Source organism: Aedes aegypti, chromosome 1, assembly GCF_002204515.2.
Source record: "Aedes aegypti strain LVP_AGWG chromosome 1, AaegL5.0 Primary Assembly, whole genome shotgun sequence".
NCBI lineage: Eukaryota > Metazoa > Arthropoda > Insecta > Diptera > Culicidae > Aedes > Aedes aegypti.
This window is the reverse complement of record NC_035107.1, coordinates 44,154,619-44,173,841: the sequence shown is the minus strand read 5'-3', so window position 1 is coordinate 44,173,841 and position 19,223 is coordinate 44,154,619. Positions and strand designations below refer to the sequence as shown.

At 41.7% G+C, this 19,223-nt stretch overlaps 1 protein-coding gene across 1 annotated transcript in view; it reads left to right on the top strand.

Annotated features, from left to right (window-relative positions):
* Nucleotides 1–18,801, top strand: part of LOC5579011 — a 36,991-nt gene extending 18,190 nt beyond the window's left edge. The window contains exons 2-4 of the mRNA XM_021839609.1: nt 2,201–2,843; nt 16,293–16,652; nt 16,711–18,801. Of these exons, the coding sequence (XP_021695301.1) occupies nt 2,823–2,843; nt 16,293–16,652; nt 16,711–18,432 (2,103 nt within the window). The 5' untranslated portion in view covers nt 2,201–2,822 and the 3' untranslated portion in view covers nt 18,433–18,801. The remainder of the gene's footprint in view (nt 1–2,200; nt 2,844–16,292; nt 16,653–16,710) is intronic.
* The last annotated feature ends 422 nt before the right edge of the window (nt 18,802–19,223 follow it).

Sequence of the window (19,223 nt, the reverse complement as noted above, 5' to 3'; positions counted from 1 at the left end):
GAAGTATATATGCGAAGTGGATTGAATTAAATTATTTATTCCAGTGTTCGAAATCCGAGACACACGGAAAATGAAAGTATTGAAGAACCTTATTTCAGTGTGTATCAAAAGCGCCGGCTACACGCTAAGAAAATATTATACTGGATGGCTTAAATACCATTCTAAAACCATATTCGGTCTATTCACTCATTGTGATGCATTTTGAAATTTTAAGCATGGTTAGTATAAACAGATTTTATATCCGGAAATGATTTTTTGGAAATTATTTAATTTATGCATAAATGTTTAAAATCCTGAACACTGAATAAAATTAGCCATTTTTTCCTGTTGTGAACAAAAACAAAACAAAAATAAAATAACGCTTAATGTTCGTATGAAACGTATTTATTTTCACTCAAATCTTGCAATGGTTAATCATTTGTGATCCATTATATTGTATTTGATGCTCAGTGTTGATTGCGATGCCAATCACATCCACTTTTTGCCGCGGCATGCTGCTTCGATAAGATTCATAATCCACAAGCTTGCTGTAGTTCTTCCCACAATTCTTTCCGGCTAGCTCCCGATGATCGCAATGGAGCTCTTCCCTGAGTTGAACTGAAAAATTTAGATAAAATTTCTAAATATCGAGATGCCATGGGAAAACCGAACTTACCTTCATATTCATTGGTATTGCTTGATTGTTTCATTCCCATCCGCCACCGCCAGGATGGTTTGCTGTGGAACAAACTATTACGGGAACTCTGTACACATTCTTGTTTTATTTTTAATGGTTTTTTCGCGGAACGAACTTCGGCTTTGAGTAGAATATATAAAATCAAACTTATTTCGTAAAACAACCGGAGAACTTGAACGCGACGTGGTTGCAATGGGACAGATAAAGAAAAAGAAATTATTTCGGTTAAGTCCCAAGAGTAGCGTGATTCGCTACATATGCACGTCAAAAAATATTTCATGGTTAATCATGGGAAAGTATAAAACATAATATTTCGGTGACTAATTTTTAGGTTTCTCAATGATTATAAGGAGAATATGTTGGTAAAATAATAAATTACATACTAATTAGTATTTTCGACTTTCTCCGTGTAACTTGACGCGCATTGAATGTACGAATGAGGAGAGAAGGAAAAAGGAAAACGCAAAGATGAAACGCTATTCTGACCGGAAGAGAACAGTGAAAAATTGGTAGGAAGAAAAGGAGGGAACAAACGGCATTCTGTAGACGATCGTTATAGAAGGCAGTCGTAACGACTGAAGTGTCCTTGATTGTAATTTGAAATTAAAATTGTTTCCAAGTTAAAATACGAAACAAACATCCGCAGAATACGTTAAAATATGAAAATCTCCATAAACAAAATACTTTTTTATATCAATTAATAAATGGCGAAACCTTTTAACAATTTCTTAGAAAGTTTGTTTGTTCTACAAAAGTTCTATAGAATCTATGAATAAGCATATCTCTCATTCTAGGGCTTCGCACCATGACTCTCCGAACACCGATTTTTTTCTGGTACACCCTATTCCACACAACTAAATTTTCCGTCTTTCGGGTTGATGTTTAGTGCTGCCGCTACTGCTGCTTTTTTCGTTTAAGTTCAATTCGATGTCGTTCCACTCTGAATCCTTTCTTGCTCTGCTGGGGTTGAGGACGCCTTTGGGATTTTGCGAGAGCAGCGGTGGGATGGCGTCGATAGTGGTCAGCCAGAGTGGCGCGCGGTGCAGGCAGTGTGTGTTGTGCCTCTTAGTTTTTTTTATTTGTATTGACGTAACGGAAGACGTCACAGAAGACGTGCCCGAGAAGGCAAAGTAGTGATTCAAGCCTTTCAGTTTTTTTGTGCGTTTTATTTTAGGGTTGAGTAAGGCGCATTATTTTCAGGGAGGTCATTCATCATCATCAGCAACGTGAAGTCAGTGTGTCAAGATCCCTGACCCATAACGCAAATTGTGATTTCATTGAAATATTCCTGAATTATAGCGAGTTTCAATTTTATATTATTGAACAAATTAATATTCAATGCTGCCAGATCTTTTGTCGGAGTAGAAGGAGAAATCTCCTTCTATTCCGACAAAAGATCTGGCATCACTGAATATTAATTTGTTCAAATTCCGTTTACCACATACCAATCTAAACTCAATGACAATGAAACACTAGATATCCTGTAATTGTTCTGTAACTTGATGCTTTCTCCACCCATATTAGCTCTAGAGCCATTAGAGAAGCATCAACAGAATCGTTGTCGTCATACTCCTAGATATCGCTCCGCAGTTGGAGGGTGACATGTGAAAACCTAATCTTCCCTTCCCCGGAAGGAGGGGAAGTCGAAGGACAATAGAGGGGAAAGCTATCACCAGCAAGGATCATCGAATGGCGACGAGTTTCAGTGCCGTTTTAGAAAACAGTGACTGTGACGCGGTGCCGAAGAGACGAAAACTATTAGCTATGATGTCAGAGCCACGGAAAAATCGGCGGTCGCCAATCGGTGTACGTGTGAAAGTGTGTGGTGACCCCGACTGTGGAGAACAAGGAGAAACATGTGCGCCGCCGTTCGTTGCATAAAACCATCCTATAAAAGGAAAATCGCCACGGAAGTAATAGTTAAATAGCGGAAGCGACCGAATAAAGCAACCCAAGGACGTTTCGGCGAACGACTTGTACATACAAAGGAAGAATAACAAAGGAAAAAGTTCGCGATTTCGAACTGCAGATTGAAAGAAATCACAATCACAACAAAGAGCGAGGAAAAGTCGGGGAAAAGTTTTGCGCTTTGTGCCGTTCTGTTGCAGTGGGAGAGCGTCGACAATCGGTCAAAATTAATCAGCAAATGCACAGAAAAGATTCAGTCGTAAATAGACCAATTGGATATGCAATAGGGTGTCCCAGGGGAAAACAAATCAATGTTCGAAAAGTCATGTTAATCAACCCTAGTATAAAAGATGTGTTTTTATAGCATTTTTCAAGAACATATGAACATTCAAAGGTTTCGCCTCTGATAATTTTCGATGTTTTGACCATTTGTGCAAAAGTTTTCCGAGCCTTAAATTTCACTTCGGCAGTGGGTTTTTTTTTTTCAAAAAAAGAACAATAGAAAAATAATAAGTTTAAAAGCCTATGGGTATGATATATAAAAATTTTCATCAGGTATGGACAATTTTCTTAAATCGATCTGGCAGAACCTCTGAAGTTTTTTTTTATTTTGTTGGAAGTTTATATGGTCTATAAATGTGCTATAAATAAGCACATATTTCATTATAGGGTTGAGCGCAACCCATAACTTTTCTAACATTGATTTAATCTAGGACACCCAAATAGTCAAGTTTTTTTCTCGGTTTTCCAATCTTTTGAATTTCCTCACCCCAATCGAGTGTCACCCGTTCTGTTACCGAACGTCTCCCTTTTCCGCCACCGACACCGGTTGATTTGTTATGCACACTTTAATTCGGTTTATTTTCCACTGTCAATCAAAATCAGTCATTGTCCCATAGGGTATGGAAGGTGGATCACCCCCTTGGCTCTCCTCATATCAATCGCAAATGCATTCCAGCGTTCAAAGCCAATCATGATCGAATCGAACCGCATGCCACCACCACCACACACATTGCCATTGTCAGGGATTTAATTTTCACGTCATTCAATGTCATTTTTTGTGTGTTAATAATCTCGTTATTAGTCGGGGGTAATTTGGCTTTTGGGTGTCAGAGAATGGGATCACTGTCACTCAGATGCAGTGGAGGGACGCAATGTTTTTCAATTTCTTTTGTTGAAAGTGATGAATGTCCAACAATTTAAATCTTTTCAAAGTTTGAGTAATATGTTTAGATCGATTCACCTGTCTTGTATTCCTAGGGATAAAGGAAAGGTTAATGGTAAACCATCCGATTTATTCAATATAATTTATTTATATTTACTTTTTTTTATTATAAGCTTGTCTATCAAAGGAAGTGTTCAACAAATACCATTTAATGCCAGTCATAACGTACATATAGTAGTTATTACTAAAACTTTTTTGAAACCTGGATCCAAACAATAGACAATTTCTTCGAGACTTATTTGAGAACTATTATTAAAAAAAAATCAAAATATGAAAGCCTCTGGAGATGATGGAATTGTTCATATCCTCATCTAGAAACTTCCAAAGAGTAGCTTATCATTCTTAGCTGATATAGGGTAACCAATACATTTTGGACCCCTATATATTTTGGACCCCCTGGGCCATTTTCCTGCAAATTTCCCAGTTTAAATCGAAAGACCAACTCAATTCGCATGTCATTTGGAAGGATAGGACTATTCCAAAGTTGCATCAACCGTTTGTACATATAAAATGTGTTTATTCTATCTGAAATTAATTAAATTTAATCGATTCATCCATTCAACCGTTACAACACGTTACACACAGATATTGAAGCCGTCAGAAATTTTTCATATGTAAGCAAAAACTTTTTTCAAATTTCTGAACTAGAAGTGTAGAATTTCTGCGGTTTTCCATTGTCAATCGATTGGTTAGATTATGGACAACCGTATTATACAACCAGTGTCGTGAACTTCGTCGCCAAACGATAAAAAAAAATGCCAGGTGTCCAAAATATATACTTTGAGGGTTCAAAATGTATTGATGGACATGGACATTCGACCATTCATCAACTTTAACGTGTAACAAATTTGATTCGTTACAACGAATCTAAAACCTCCTCAAGGCACCATTTTGGGATCAATATTATACGACACCATTTTATTGAGTTACATAGAATATCCGATGTTGACACATTGGAACCAATGTCGAATAAAATTGTAAATAATTTCATACAAAAATCGTTGCAATCTTCTATTATCACGAAAAAGGAGTTATACATTTGGGTTAAGTAAGGTTAAGTTTTTGAAAGCGTGTTTCACTCATATTAGCAGGTGAATTCAATTCACATGTAAACATTCTGATTTGCTACAACCAGGGAAATGTAACATGTTGTTAACAATATATTAATAATAGTCTAATTTATTATTACCAATTTAGAATTATAGTGTTCATTAACACAGAACACTTAGATAAAAGAAACGAATGTAATGTTTAAATGATACTAATGGTGTTTTTTTTTAATCTTTATGCAATTTATTGCGCGGTAAATGGCTGGGCATGGCGTAGGGGAAGGGGTGGTAAAATGAACACCTTAAGGAAATCAGCTTGTTTCTGAGAGAAAAATGAGTAATTTGTTTAGTTCTATCGTACAACATCAAAAATAGGGATGTAATCTATAGCAGCGACATGGATTCAGACTAAAATAGCTAAATTTTCACATATTTTCATCGCTATCAAAAAGAAATGCAAATGTTCATTTTACCTGCACTATGTGGGTAAAATGAACAGTAGTTGGTGGTAAAATGAACACCACGCAAAAAACGTGAGCAAAACAAATATTTCTGAAAATTTTCATTGCTCCACCGAAAATACATCCACTAATAGTTGTAACACAGTCAAAAAGAATTCTAAAGGTATCAGATTTTACATCATATCATAACGATATTCACCTCATCGGGTAACCAACCCCCGGTGGGAACTTTGGTCGTATGCTGACAGGGAAGGGGGGGGTTTGCTTTTGCTTTTGCTTTTGCTTTTGCAAACCTAGAGCGTCTGTACTCCATGTTAGGAGCGGCTCACAACAGCGTCTGTTCCCCATGTCAGGGGCGGCTGATCATCGTCCGAGTGCAAGAGAAGGACTCTAAGCTAAACTGCGCACTATGGCCCTCCGAACATTTAGGGGGAATGGTCCTCCGGAAATCTAGGGGATTGGTGTCAGGCCCTGCAAGCCAACCGTAAAAACACATCAGCACAGGAACGTCAACGAGAGAATACGGACCGGAACAATCGGCAAAGACCACAGCGACGGAAATGGACTAGCGATTGGAAACTCGGTACGTGGAACTGCAAATCTCTCAACTTCATTGAAAGTACTCACATACTCTCCGATGTACTGAAGACCCGCGGTTTCGACATCGTAGCGCTGCAGGAGGTGTGCTGGACAGGAGCATTGGAGTTAAGAGGTAATCATACCATCTACCAGAGCTGCGGCAACACACGCGAGCTGGGAACAGCTTTCATAGTGATGGGTGATATGCGAAGGCGCGTGATCGGGTGGTGGCCGATCAATGAACGAATGTGCAAGTTAAGAATCAAAGGCCGATTCTTTAACTTCAGCATAATCAACGTGCATAGCCCACACTCCGGAAGCACTGATGATGACAAGGACACATTTTATGCGCAGATCAAACGCGAGTACGACAGCTGCCCAAGCCACGACGTCAAGATCATCATAGGAGATTTGAACGCTCAGGTTGGCCAGGAGGAGGAGTTCAGACTGACGATTGGAAAGTTCAGCGCCCACCGGCTGACGAACGAGAATGGCCTACGACTGATAGATTTTGCCGCCTCCAAGAACATGGCCATTCGTAGCACCTATTTCCAGCACAGCCTCCCGTATCGGTACATCTGGAGTTCACCTCAGCAGACAGAATCGCAAATTGACCACGTTTTGATCGATGGACGGCACTTCTCCTATATAACCGACATCAGAACCTATCGTGGAGCTAACATTGACTCCGACCACTACCTGGTGATGGTGAAACTGCGCCCAAAACTATCCGTCATCAGTGATGTAAGGTACCGACGCCCGCCCCGGTACAATCTCGAGTGGCTGAAACAACCGGATGTCGCCAATGCGTACGCGCAGCATCTTGAGGCAGCGTTGCCAGATGAGGGCGAGCTCGATAGGGCCCCTCTTGAGGACTGCTGGAGGACAGTCAAAGCAGCCATTAACGACGCTGCGGAAAACGTTGTCGGATGGAGCTCAAGAAACGATTGGTTCGACGAGGAGTGCCAGGAGGTTTTAGAGGAGAAGAATGCAGCGCGGGCTGTAATGCTGCAGCAGGGTACGCGGCAAAACGTGGAACGATACAGACTGAAGCGGAAACAAAAAGCGCCGCCTGGAAGAGGTGGAATGCCAAGAGATGGAGTTGCTGTACCGTTCTCAAGAAACGCAGAAGTTCTATCAGAAGCTCAACACATCCCGCAAAGGCTTCGTGCCGCGATCTGAGATGTGCCGGGATAAGGATGGGAGCATCTTGACGGACGGACGCGAGGTGATCGAAAGGTAGAAGCAGCACTACGATGAACACCTGAATGGCGCAGAGAACACAGGCACAGAAGGTCAGGACAACGAAGGCGATGGTCAGCACAGCGGACAGCGGAAACCAACCAACTCCCACGATGGGGGAAGTTAAGGATGCCATTCAACAGCTCAAGAACAACAAGACCGCTGGCAAGGATGGCATCGGAGCCGAACTCATCAAGATGGGTCCGGACAGGTTGGCCGCTTGTCTGCATCGGCTGATAGTCAGTATCTGGAAAACGGAACAGCTACCGGAGGAGTGGAAGCAAGGCGTTATAATATATTATGCCCTATCTACAAAAAGGGCGACCAACTGGAGTGTGAAAATTATCGTGCAATCACATCCTAAACGCCGCCTACAAAGTGCTATCCCAGATTCTCTTCCGTCGTCTACCACCTATAGCAAACGCGTTCATGGGAAGCTATCAAGCAGGTTTCATCGACGGCTCTCGACAACGGACCAGATCTTTTTCGTGCGATAAATCCTCCAGAAATGCCGTGAGTACCAGGTCCCTACGCACCATCTGTTCATAGATTTCAAAGCGGCGTACGACAGCATTGACCGTGTAGAGCTATGGAAGATCATGCACGAGAACAGTTTTCCCGGGAAGCTCACAAGATTGATTAGAGCAACGATGAACGGTGTGCAAAACTGCGTGAAGATCTCGGACGAACACTCCAGTTCGTTCGAGTCTCGGTGGGGACTACGACAGGGTGACGGGCTTTCGTGCCTGTTGTTCAATATTGCGCTTGAAGGTGTCATGCGGAGAGCCGGACTGAACAGTCGAGGCACGATTTTCACGAGATCCGGACAATTTGTTTGTTTCGCGGACGACATGGATATTATTGGGCGAAAATTTGAAACGGTGGCAGATTTGTTCACCCGCCTAAAACGCGAAGCAACAAGAGTCGGGCTAATGGTGAATGCGTCGAAAACAAAGTACATGCTGGTTGGAGGAACTGAGCGCGACAGGACCCGCCTAGGAAGCAGTGTTACGATAGACGGGGATACCTTCGAGGTGGTGGACGAGTTCGTCTACCTCGGATCCTTGTTGACGGCTGACAACAATGTTAGTCGGAAAATACGAAGGCGCATCATCAGCGGAAGTCGTGCCTACTATGGGCTCCAGAAGAAACTGCGGTCAAGAAAGATTCACCCCCGCACCAAATGCACGATGTACAAAACGCTCATAAGACCGGTAGTCCTCTATGGGCATGAGGCGTGGACTATGCTCGAGGAGGACTTGCAAGCTCTTGGTGTCTTCGAACGCCGAGTGCTAAGGACGATCTTCGGCGGCGTGCAGGAGAACGGAGTGTGGCGGCGAAGGATGAACCACGAGCTCGCTCAACTCTACGGCGAACCCAATATCGTGAAGGTAGCTAAGGCTGGAAGGATACGCTGGGCAGGGCATGTTACAAGAATGCCGGACAACAATCCTGTAAAGATGGTGCTCGCTACGAATCCGGTCGGAACAAGATCGGCAAATAAATAAATCGGAAAAAATACTGAAGGAACTTCTTAGACATGACATAGCAGGAATTATTGGCGACAAACAAGGCCTAATTCATAAACATCTTTTTAAGGAATCTCAACCTTGGTTCTAAGAAAAGTCCAAAAAACCAGCCATAGTTTTTATTCCAGCAATATGTTCTTTCTTTTTTTATAATTTTGCATGAATGGACTTATTCCTTGAACTCTAAACTAAACTAAACTCTCCATGATAAAAATGAAAAAAATAAAATCTCAAAAATTTTAGTTTAATCAAATTTGTTAAGTGGTCGCCGTTAAGTCAGAGGGGACCAAGTACAATACTTGAGAAAATTGGATTATTCTCTCATTAGATGCAAAATAACTTTACCTCCATTACACTTTGATCAGATTTGAAGAATGCTGTAAACTGCGAGAGATATGTAATAAATTTACTTTGGATGATCATCAAAAATCGATAAAAGTGTGCAGTCAGAATGGACCAAGTGCTTATTACCATAACAGCGAAAATGATCAGCACGCTTAAGAATGCGAGGAAAGGAAAGACATTTCAGGTGATTTGTCAGATTTTTCGACATCGAATCATTCTTCTACTTATCCATCAATAGAAATTTATAAAAATTACATGATTCGATGCATTTGATTTTGATTTTTGATCATTTACCATATTCGGATGGGTGGTCAGAAATTGCAACAAATTCTGTGCAGACAGAGCGGACCAAGTGTTGAAAAGCAATAAAATGATTGATTACTTCATTTTTTGAGTCAATTTCAGAGTCCGATAGAAGTTTACGGTAGTTCTATGTTGTATGTATGGCATGTCCTACGATCCGCTTATTGGACCAGCATATTTTGGTCGGTACTCAAGATTTTCACTTGGTCCACTCTGACTGAACGCATATTTGAATATTTCAGGTCTTCAACGCCCTGACCCTGCGAAACCTTAATTTTCAAGCTATCGTAATGCCACTGATTTTGGTATTTACGATATGGGTCATTTAAGAATTTACGAAACTGGTGTCGAAGGGTCTTGATAATCTGTTTATCTTAGAGATATGCACCCAATTTGACCATGCAAGCATTAAATGATTGTTATTTTTCAAGAAATTGTTCAGTCAGAGTGAACCAGCTCACTGAACGGTGGTCTTTGGTTCAGTCAGAGTGGACCAAGTATACATAGTCCATCAAAAAATCGTTCTATTAGAGGTTTGAATTATGATTTTTCATGATTATCACTTCACATTATATTGTTTGAAAGTAACATAAAGACGTGTAAAAATATTGAGCCGAAATTTAAACGAGTTCAAAAATTACAGAGCGTTAGACTTTAAACCCATTTTACTCAAAATATCAAAAATGTCACTTGGTCCACTCTGACTTAACGCCGACCAAGTAATATCGAAGAGTGGCTTTAAATCTTTTGCTACAAATTCCTTAGAAATTAGTCAAATATTATTGTAAGATTTGTTCATGTTCAAGATGCTCCCAAAATGTGTTCCCGGAAGTAATCAAAAAAAAAAAATACTTAACCTTTCAAAAGTTAAAGCATTGCCATAGCATTTTTACCAAAATATATTGTTTCTGTCAAAAATCTTCATATAGTTTTCCCAAAACAGTTATTAAAAACTTTTTTGCGAAGTTCATCAAAAGTCCTTCAGAAATATTTTCAAAATGCATCATCAATTACGTCACAAATTTTCCTTTGTTTTTGTTCTGTAAATTCTGCTTCATATCCCCGGATTATACAGAAATTATCTACGAGAGAGCAATTCTCGCTGAAACCAGGCCGCCATCGGCACCCATCGTTAGAATTCCAATTTTATGTCACTGATCGCTAGTTTTCGATAAAACTTAAGGGTGGTCCTTTCGGTTTTTTCAAATTGGTGGACCCCTCGTACGCCAGCTAGCTGAACAGTTTGCAAAAAAGCCCATTTTTTGACAAATCTTGGGTATTTCTTCACGTGATATGTCTCATATTTCCCTTGAGACACACAGCACACTTAGTGGCATCGTATAGAGAAACAATATAGCTTTCATTTGAAGTTTAAAAAATTTTGGCGGTCATTTTGAATTTGGCCGCCATCTTGATTTTTGTTTGAAAAATCGATTTTTCACCATTAGCGCACCACTGGTTTTGAATTCTGAGATCACCATCAGAAAGCTGAGGAAAAAATGCGTAAGATAGGCTACAAAAACTAGGTGAGCAATGGTATTTACCCTATGGTATGAATGATTTTCTAAATCATGTTCCACGATTTTGACGTATATGGCGAGTGCAATCAATGCAAACATTATTTTTTGTACAACAAAGAAACAAGTATTCAATCGTTGGTATTTAATACGAGTCGAGTGTGGAATAAGAGTATTATTTTGAGTAAAAAAATATGGCGGCCATCTTGGATTTTGACGCCATCTTGGTTTTAAGTAGTAGTATAAGTTTTCACCTTGTAAGCACTCAGCATGTCGAATTTAGAGGCTACCAAGAAAAACAAGGTTACGTATACTCTTCTTTTTATTGTTCTTCATTTTTTTGACATTACGTCCCTACCGGAACCGAGCCTGATACTCGGTACTAGTTATATATACAGATTATTGAATAGGAATTTTCTTTTATAATGCAATTTTTGATAACATAATAATTCTTCGACATATCTTTGAATTCAGGAATAATGATTGAACAAATTCAAGAAATGGAAATTGATGAACATTGATTTAAATAAACAAACTTGTTTTATCATATGCATTGTTTTTCATTGAAGTTTATAGATTGCGCGTTGGGACACAAGTCTTGTGGTAATATCTGTAGTTTTATCGTATTATTTTGATTATAAATTAATGCCAAAAGTGCATTAATTAAGAATGGAAATCTTAAGTTTTGGAGCAGAAAAAATCCTTGATTTTCTGAGCCATAAAGTATCGTTTTTACTATCGCCCAACATACATGTGAAAAATAGTGAAATTGAAAGATGAGAAGCAGGCTTTGTTCTAATGTGGACGTAATGCCGAAACGCAGGTGTTTAATTTGAGGGTTGGAAAATCTGGCGGCCATCTTGGATTTCAACGCCATCTTGGTTTTTAGCAGTTGAATGATGTTTTACCATCTCAGCGCTGATCATGGTGAATTATGAGGCCTTCGTTAAAAAACAACCAGATTATTTCTTTCTTTTCTTATCTCAGCTGTTCAACTGATTGTTAATTTCTAGTTGAGCTGAAGGGCTGGCTCTGTTCTAGTAGGTACGAAACGTCAGGAAACAAAAGAACAAGAAGAAGAATAAGTGTAACGGTAGCATTAAAATTCAACATGTTGAGTGCTAACAAGGCGCAAACTCATTCTACTACTTAAAACCAAAATGGCGTCAAAATCCAAGATGGCCGCCATATTTTTTCACTCAAAATAATACTTCTATTTTTCATCTGAATCGAACAAACACTAACTATTGAAAAATTGTTTCTTTGTTGTATAAAAAATAATGTTTGCATTGATTGCACTCGCCATATACGTCAAAATCGTGGAACATGATTTAGAAAATCATTCATTTCATAGGGTAAATACCATTGCTCACCTAGTTTTTGTAGCCTATCTTACGCATTTTTTCCTCAGCTTTCTGATGGTGATCTCAGAATTCAAAACCAGCGGTGCGCTTATGGTGAAAAATCGATTTTTCAAACAAAAATCAAGATGGCGGCCAAATTCAAAATGGCCGCCAAAATTTTTTAAACTTCAAATGAAAGCTATATTGTTTCTCTATACGATGCCACTAAGTGTGCTGTGTGTCTCAAGGGAAATATGAGATATATCACGTGAAGAAATACCCAAGATTTGTCAAAAAAATGGGCTTTTTTGCAAACTGTTCAGCTAGCTGGCGCACGAGGGGTCCACCAATTTGAAAAAACCGAAAGGACCACCCTTAAGTTTTATCGAAAACTAGCGATCAGTGACATAAAATTGGAATTCTAACGATGGGTGCCGATGGCGGCCTGGTTTCAGCGAGAATTGCTCAGAAGTATTTTTGTAATATCTTTTGACTTAGAATCTTCAGAGAACATTCATTGAAAACCTTCCGTTTCCGAAATTAGCATAGCGGTAAAGGAATAGGGGAACTTACGTATTCTCGGCAGTCTAAGCCGACGCCGCGCTTTTTTTTGTAATTTTCTCGGCCATCAGCAGACAAATTCCATGTTTGTTTGTTTACGTTTATGCGTTGCTAAATCCTCTATCGATTCACACCGACAGACTTATCAACATGCTTTTGGAAATGTTTTTTACAACGCTGCGAACATCTCTTGTCAGTGTTACTATTGTCGGCAGCTTCAATCTCTTCGGCAACTTTCCCATAAGAACTGCTGGTGAATCTCTTCGGCAGCTCCAAATCAGTCGCTTTTTGAGCCGTGTTCATTTAAATTGATGACATCTCTGGCGATATTGTTTGTTCAGTCTCGGCAATCTGGTCAGCGGGAAGCTGACAGAACAAAGAATAATCTGAATGTTTTCATTGATGTGTTTCGATAGAAAAATACTGAGGATTTTGCGTTTGTAATTTGGTTGCCGATAATAGTCGAATGCTGCCGAAGCCGTAAGTTTCCCTATGTGGAGAAACATTTAGCAAAACAACTTGGCAGGGATTTGTAAAGAAATTCATAAAGAAATTTGAAAAAAAAACTTCCCTAAAACACTACTTTCGAAATAGTTTGATCAAAAATTGCAATTAAGGAGTTGAATTCTTGTGCGATTCCAAGGCAGAATCCCTAGAGGCTTTTTAGCGGAATTATGAAGAATCCAGAAATCAAAGAAGGAAATCTGCTTAATTTCTTTGTTTCGTTATCCATCGGTTGATTCTGTTTGATTTAACATGTTGTTGTTTCTCCTTCCTGACGATCACTACTGCAAAGGGGCCCAGATAGCCGTAGCGGTAAACGCGCAGCTATTCAGCAAGACCAAGCTGAGGGTCGTGGGTTCGAATCCCACCGGTCGAGGATATTTTCGGGTTGGAAATTTCCTCGACTTCCCAGGGCATAGAGTATCTTCGTACCTGCCACACGATATACACATGCAAAAATGGTCATTGGCATAGAAAGCTCTCAGTTAATAACTGTGGAAGTGCTCATAAGAACACTAAGCTGAGAAGCAGGCTCTGTCCCAGTGGGGACGTAATGCCAGAAAGAAGAAGAAGAATATTTCTCCTTCCTTCGCCTGAGGCTTTCTTGAGCAACTTCATACAAAAAATCTTATCATTGAAGTAACATTTTAAAGAATCTAAAGGAAAAAAAATAGTTTTAGGAGTATTGAAAAATCGTAGGATTTTTGGTTCTATCCCGTTAGGCCGAATGCCGTTAGGCCGAATGCCTTTAGGCCGAATGCCGTTAGGCCGAGAGGGTCGTTAGGCCGAAAGGGTAATTAGGCAAAAAATGACCGATAGTTCTAATGAACCATAAGGTTGATTGGGTAACCAACAAGGATAGGTCAGGTTAATTTTCAATACCTAGAAGCCGTCGAATGAATTTTCTGGTCGAATGGATTGTTAGTTGTTAGATCAGGGTAATTAACATTACCTAGAAACCTCTAATACCAGCTGTGAAATATAACTAAAAAAAACAGATGAATGTATTAGTCATTTGAAACAATGGTAAATGACCAAATGTCATTTCCGCCTAACAACCCATTCGGCCTAACAACCCTTTCGGCCGAACGGCATTCAGCCTAATGGCCTTCGACCTGATGGCATTTAACCTAACGACCTGCACCCTTCTACCACAATAGTTTTAAAATATTCCCTCCAAAAAAGTTTGTTTGGAATTCCTGTAAGTAGGAAAAAAATAGTTTTCAGATTAATCTGTTCGCCATACGGATTTCGTGCAAAACATTTTCTAAGATGTTAGATTCGAACATCTTTAGTAAAAATTCCATCCGTTTTCACAGAAATCATTGTTTATAAAAGACGATAAAAATGAACAAGATTTTTTGCATACATAAAAACACCAAACCATTAAATGACTTGTAAGCGTTTGGCCTTCATATTCGGCTTCAGGGGCCATGATTTAAGTAAGTAACGACATTCACAATATTAGCGAACGTTGTTTACATAAGTGATCAATGGTACCCCATACCAGCTAAATCAAAAAATCGCCTAAACATTATTCTTAAATCGTTCAAAAAACAAAATAAAGTATATAGTCACGAGTTATAGATGGCAGTACTTGTTTGAAAAATATAAAATTTGCCACATTTGCATTTTACAACGAAATATTTAAGAAATATATATAAAAAAAATGATCAATGTTACCCCGGATTACGGTACAGTCAACTTTCCCTAACTCATTATTTAGTATCTCGATATCGAGTAAGAGAACCATAGTAAAAGTTGGTTTGGATGGCTACCACGATGGTTCCTTGGATCGCAGTTGCACTGGTTTTGTGTTCCATAACTCGATACCTTCGTTTCTAACTCGATGTTCCCTTTAATATCGAGTTATGAAGGAGTTATTTTGGACGCAGCTCCTGTAAAACTATATTACAAAAATCTGTTCAGGGTAATTTCAGGAGAAATACTCAAAGGAGTTCCTAGTAGAATTTTTCTCTTGAGGGATTCTTAAAAGTTTCCTTGTAGTGGTTCCTGGAAAAATCCTAAAATAAGCTCTGAAATGAAATTTTCCGAAATCCTGTTGGTTTCGTTGAAAATTTGAGAGCTCGCATCTCAAAGAGACCTTAGACCTAGCAAAAGCAACAATCTAGTCAATGGAACCACTCGAAAAATCTCCAATTGGGAGGGTGTAAAAGTATCAAGGCTGTTCATTTTTGATTAATTTCGACTGCTCATTCAAATTAATTTTAATGAGTTTTAACCAAAAGCCATTATTGTATACGTAGAATCATTTTCAGGCATTTATTTAAAATACACAATAAGTCAACTCATTTCAAAGCCATTCTCAAGAGAAGACCTTGAAGCCCCGTTTCCATCAAAAACCATCTCGACCTTGCATAATCCACTCGACAACTCTCCACCTTACCGGAAATCATCATCATCATCATCGTCTTCACGGAAATTCACAGCCACTAGCTTCTCCTGCATCCGTCGCTCCATCGCCACCCATCAAGAAAGACGATTATCCACCTTTGTTATTATTATTAGTACTTACCTATATGCACTTTGTCTAACGTCTATCCACACAGTCACGGTCGTAGGCGATTGCACCTCTTTTGTCTGTCCTTCGCACAAACACCTGACTACGGATATGACGGCACTCTGCATTCCTCCGCACGACACACTGCACTGCACTGCACCACTCTTGAGGCCCTCTCCACTCTTACTGCAGCAGAGGGATCTTTGATTGCTCTCTCTCTGTCTCTGACTCCCGGCACCCGACCCGACCCGGTTGTTTGGATTATAACTTTTCACGTTCGCTTCCCACCTTTGTTCGCTTGCTCTCGTTGCTTTGCATAAATACCCGGCATCATCGACTGCACCAAAACTGTTTTACTGCACTCTGCCCATCCTAGCGCTTACAGCGGCCTTGATTGATCCATAACTCATGCACGAACAACGGTTGCAACAATAATTATTAGCTATGTCTGTTTCGATGTTTGACTGCCTGACCTTTCTCTTCCAGTTGAATGGTTTTTAATCATTTCCCATTTCATCCAACCCTATAGGTGGCTGCCCGGTTCTGCGAAGGCGGCCATCGGTGCCTGCCGCCCAAGGAATGCTGCGCCCAGGGATGCTGCTATCTGTACGCCCCTCCGAGCGCCCCTCGGACGCCAACGCCCGCGACGGACCACGTACTGAATCTGTTCCTGTTCAACCATTGGTACTTCTGGTGCTTCGTGCTGGCCATCGTATTGGCCCTGCTGTGCGCCTGTTCCCTGTGGAAGAAACGCCGCCAGCTGTGCGGTTGGGGATCTCCAGGGCATCACTCGCAGTCGGAGGGTGACTCGGCGGGGTCGTGCTACGCCCCGCCTCAGTACAGCCGGTGCAACTCGTTTCACATTCATGCACCGCCGCCTTATACGGAGGTAGTTGTCGACGTTCGGGATTGTGAAGAATTTATCTAACTGCTCTCTCCTTTTCTAGGTAACCTCCAAACCGGACCTATATCCACTGGTGTTCAGCTATACCGGAGACACCGGGAAGAACGGGAATGGAGGAGGCGCCAACTACCTGATGGTGCAATACTTCCGGAACTATATTGTGCGTCCGGTGGGATCGCTATCTGGGACCAGTACCGTAGATTCCCTCAGTTCTAGTTTCATCTGTACGGCGAATGAAGCGAACACGCTCATTCCGCCGCCTTATTCCAGAGCTGCCAGCCCGGACCTGTCAATGACGACGCGAAACTATCTAGGGATGCCCCGATCTGCCTCGCAGCAAGCATGTACCTTGGAAGGCATGGCCTCCGGCCACAGACCCAACTCGGTGCCGAACTCCAACATCTACGGCGTGGTCGGTGGTTTCATGGGCAGCCATGGATTGATGCTCCGGTCGTCGGAAAGTGCCCAATTCAACAACAACAACAACAGCAATCAAGGCGCTAGCAGTGGAGAAGCGCGGAGTGCAGGCGATGCGAGTGAACAATCCGGAAGCTCAGCTCCCATGTCCGGATCGCAAAGCGACCACTACCGATTCAGTGTACATAACAGCACCAACAACAACAACAGTGTTGCCAGCGATGGCTCCAACCCCTTAGGACTGATCTATGCGCAGCATCACGCTGCCTCAACACTACAATCGAGCAGGAACGCTTCCTTAGAAGGCAGCATCGACGCCGTGGAGCAGCAAGCTCCCAGCGAACATTCCAACACCATCAACAACAATAGCGGAAGTGGCAACGCGGCCAACCTCAGCACAAGAAACAGTCTGACCAACGCCAACATCTACAGCTCGTGCGGTTCGATCGGTGGCATCTCCATCACGATCCCCGCCAACTCCGAGAGCGAGTACCAGGACCTCAACGCCCTGCGGCGAAGTCTAGAAACCTGCTGCCAAATTCTGCAGCAGCAGCAAAAGCAAGCGCAGTTCCACGCACACCAGCAGCCTTCCTCCGGTTTCACGGCAAACAGCGAAGACTCCCCCATCAACATCGAGCTGGCGAAGAAGTTCGAAGGTCTTCGGAATTCCTACATCGGTTCCAACACCGGCTCGAACGTTTCCAGCCTGGCGAATCTGGGAACTCCCGATTCACCGCCACGGGCCACCAGCCCCACGCTCGAGGTTCGTGAACTGCTGGAGCAGATCCGGCAGCTGCAGAACATCAGTGCTTCGAACAGTACCAGCGAAGGAATCATCATCATCAACCCGCAGCTTCCGCCGACGGGAGCCGGCGCCGGTGCCTCCAACAACTCCATCAACAACAACAGCAGTAATCCCAGTAGTGCAGCCACGGCTCCTCCCACGACCTCGCACCTGAGACGGCCTTCCTCCCTGATCAGCAAGAAGAAGTTCTTTTCGAAAGTGCCCTCGCAAGGATCGGCCCTGGGTGCGCTGGGAAGCTCCGGCGGGCGCAAAGCCATGTACATTCCGATAGCATCGAATCAGAACTCGACGGGACCATCAACGACAGGTCTGCACCGCTCGCTGCGGAGTCCTTCGGCGATGGCCAGTGCCGCTGCGGTGGGATTGTTGGGTCGAGGTCGGAACAGGTGTAGCAGTTGGATGTCCAAGTCGGCGCCAACGACCCCGGGAACGGGTCTACCGCCTGGAAGTGGGGGCGGGGGTTCGGGAGCCGGGGCTGCTATTGGGGACCACAGTCCGCTGCTGTTGAACGAACAGGACGAGGACGGCGAGCAGAATGTGTAGGAGTGACGGGGATTGTGAGAGGGTTTGGGGAACTTTTTGGAGGGGGATCTTTTCGGTGTGTGTTATAGATGATTATCGTTAGGTAGCGTTTAGGCGTAAGGATGGGTTTGTGTTCGATCAGGACACGTAGAACAATTATTTGGACAATCAGTTTGTTGTGCAGCGCTGAGATATTGAAGGCTTCAGGGGATGAAAGGATATGTTATGAAAATGAGGTGCACTATTAAGGCTGACTTTATGTGCAGTCGCAATACAAGAAATCTTTTGAGTACATGCCTTTAGATCTACATACATAAATAGTGATCTTTTAGAGGATTAGGAACAAGGTTGATGCCTATATGGGTTTATATAATTACAAGCAGAATTTAAGTTCAACGTCTATTTGATGATACCCAAGAACTACTTGGAGTTCAGCTCTTCAGAACTACAAGCTGAACGACTGGCCTTTCAGAGTCTTGCAAACTAGAATAATATCCAAACAGACTCTTATATCTAGGCTGTACCATGTTTTGGGTTCAACGACTATTTCAGGTTATCCAAAACCTCCTTCAAGCATAGGTCTTCAGATCTACAAGCTGAACTAGTCATCTCTCAAAGAATAATGAACAACATCTAAACTCATATATGCTCATGCAGATATATTCCATCAAGTTCTGTGTACAACGACCGTTAAAGGTTATACAATGAACTTCTTTGAGTACAGGCCTACAGATCTACATGCGCAACCAGTGATCTTTCGCAGGATTAGGAACAAGATTGATACCTATACCAGCTTATATAATTACATGCTA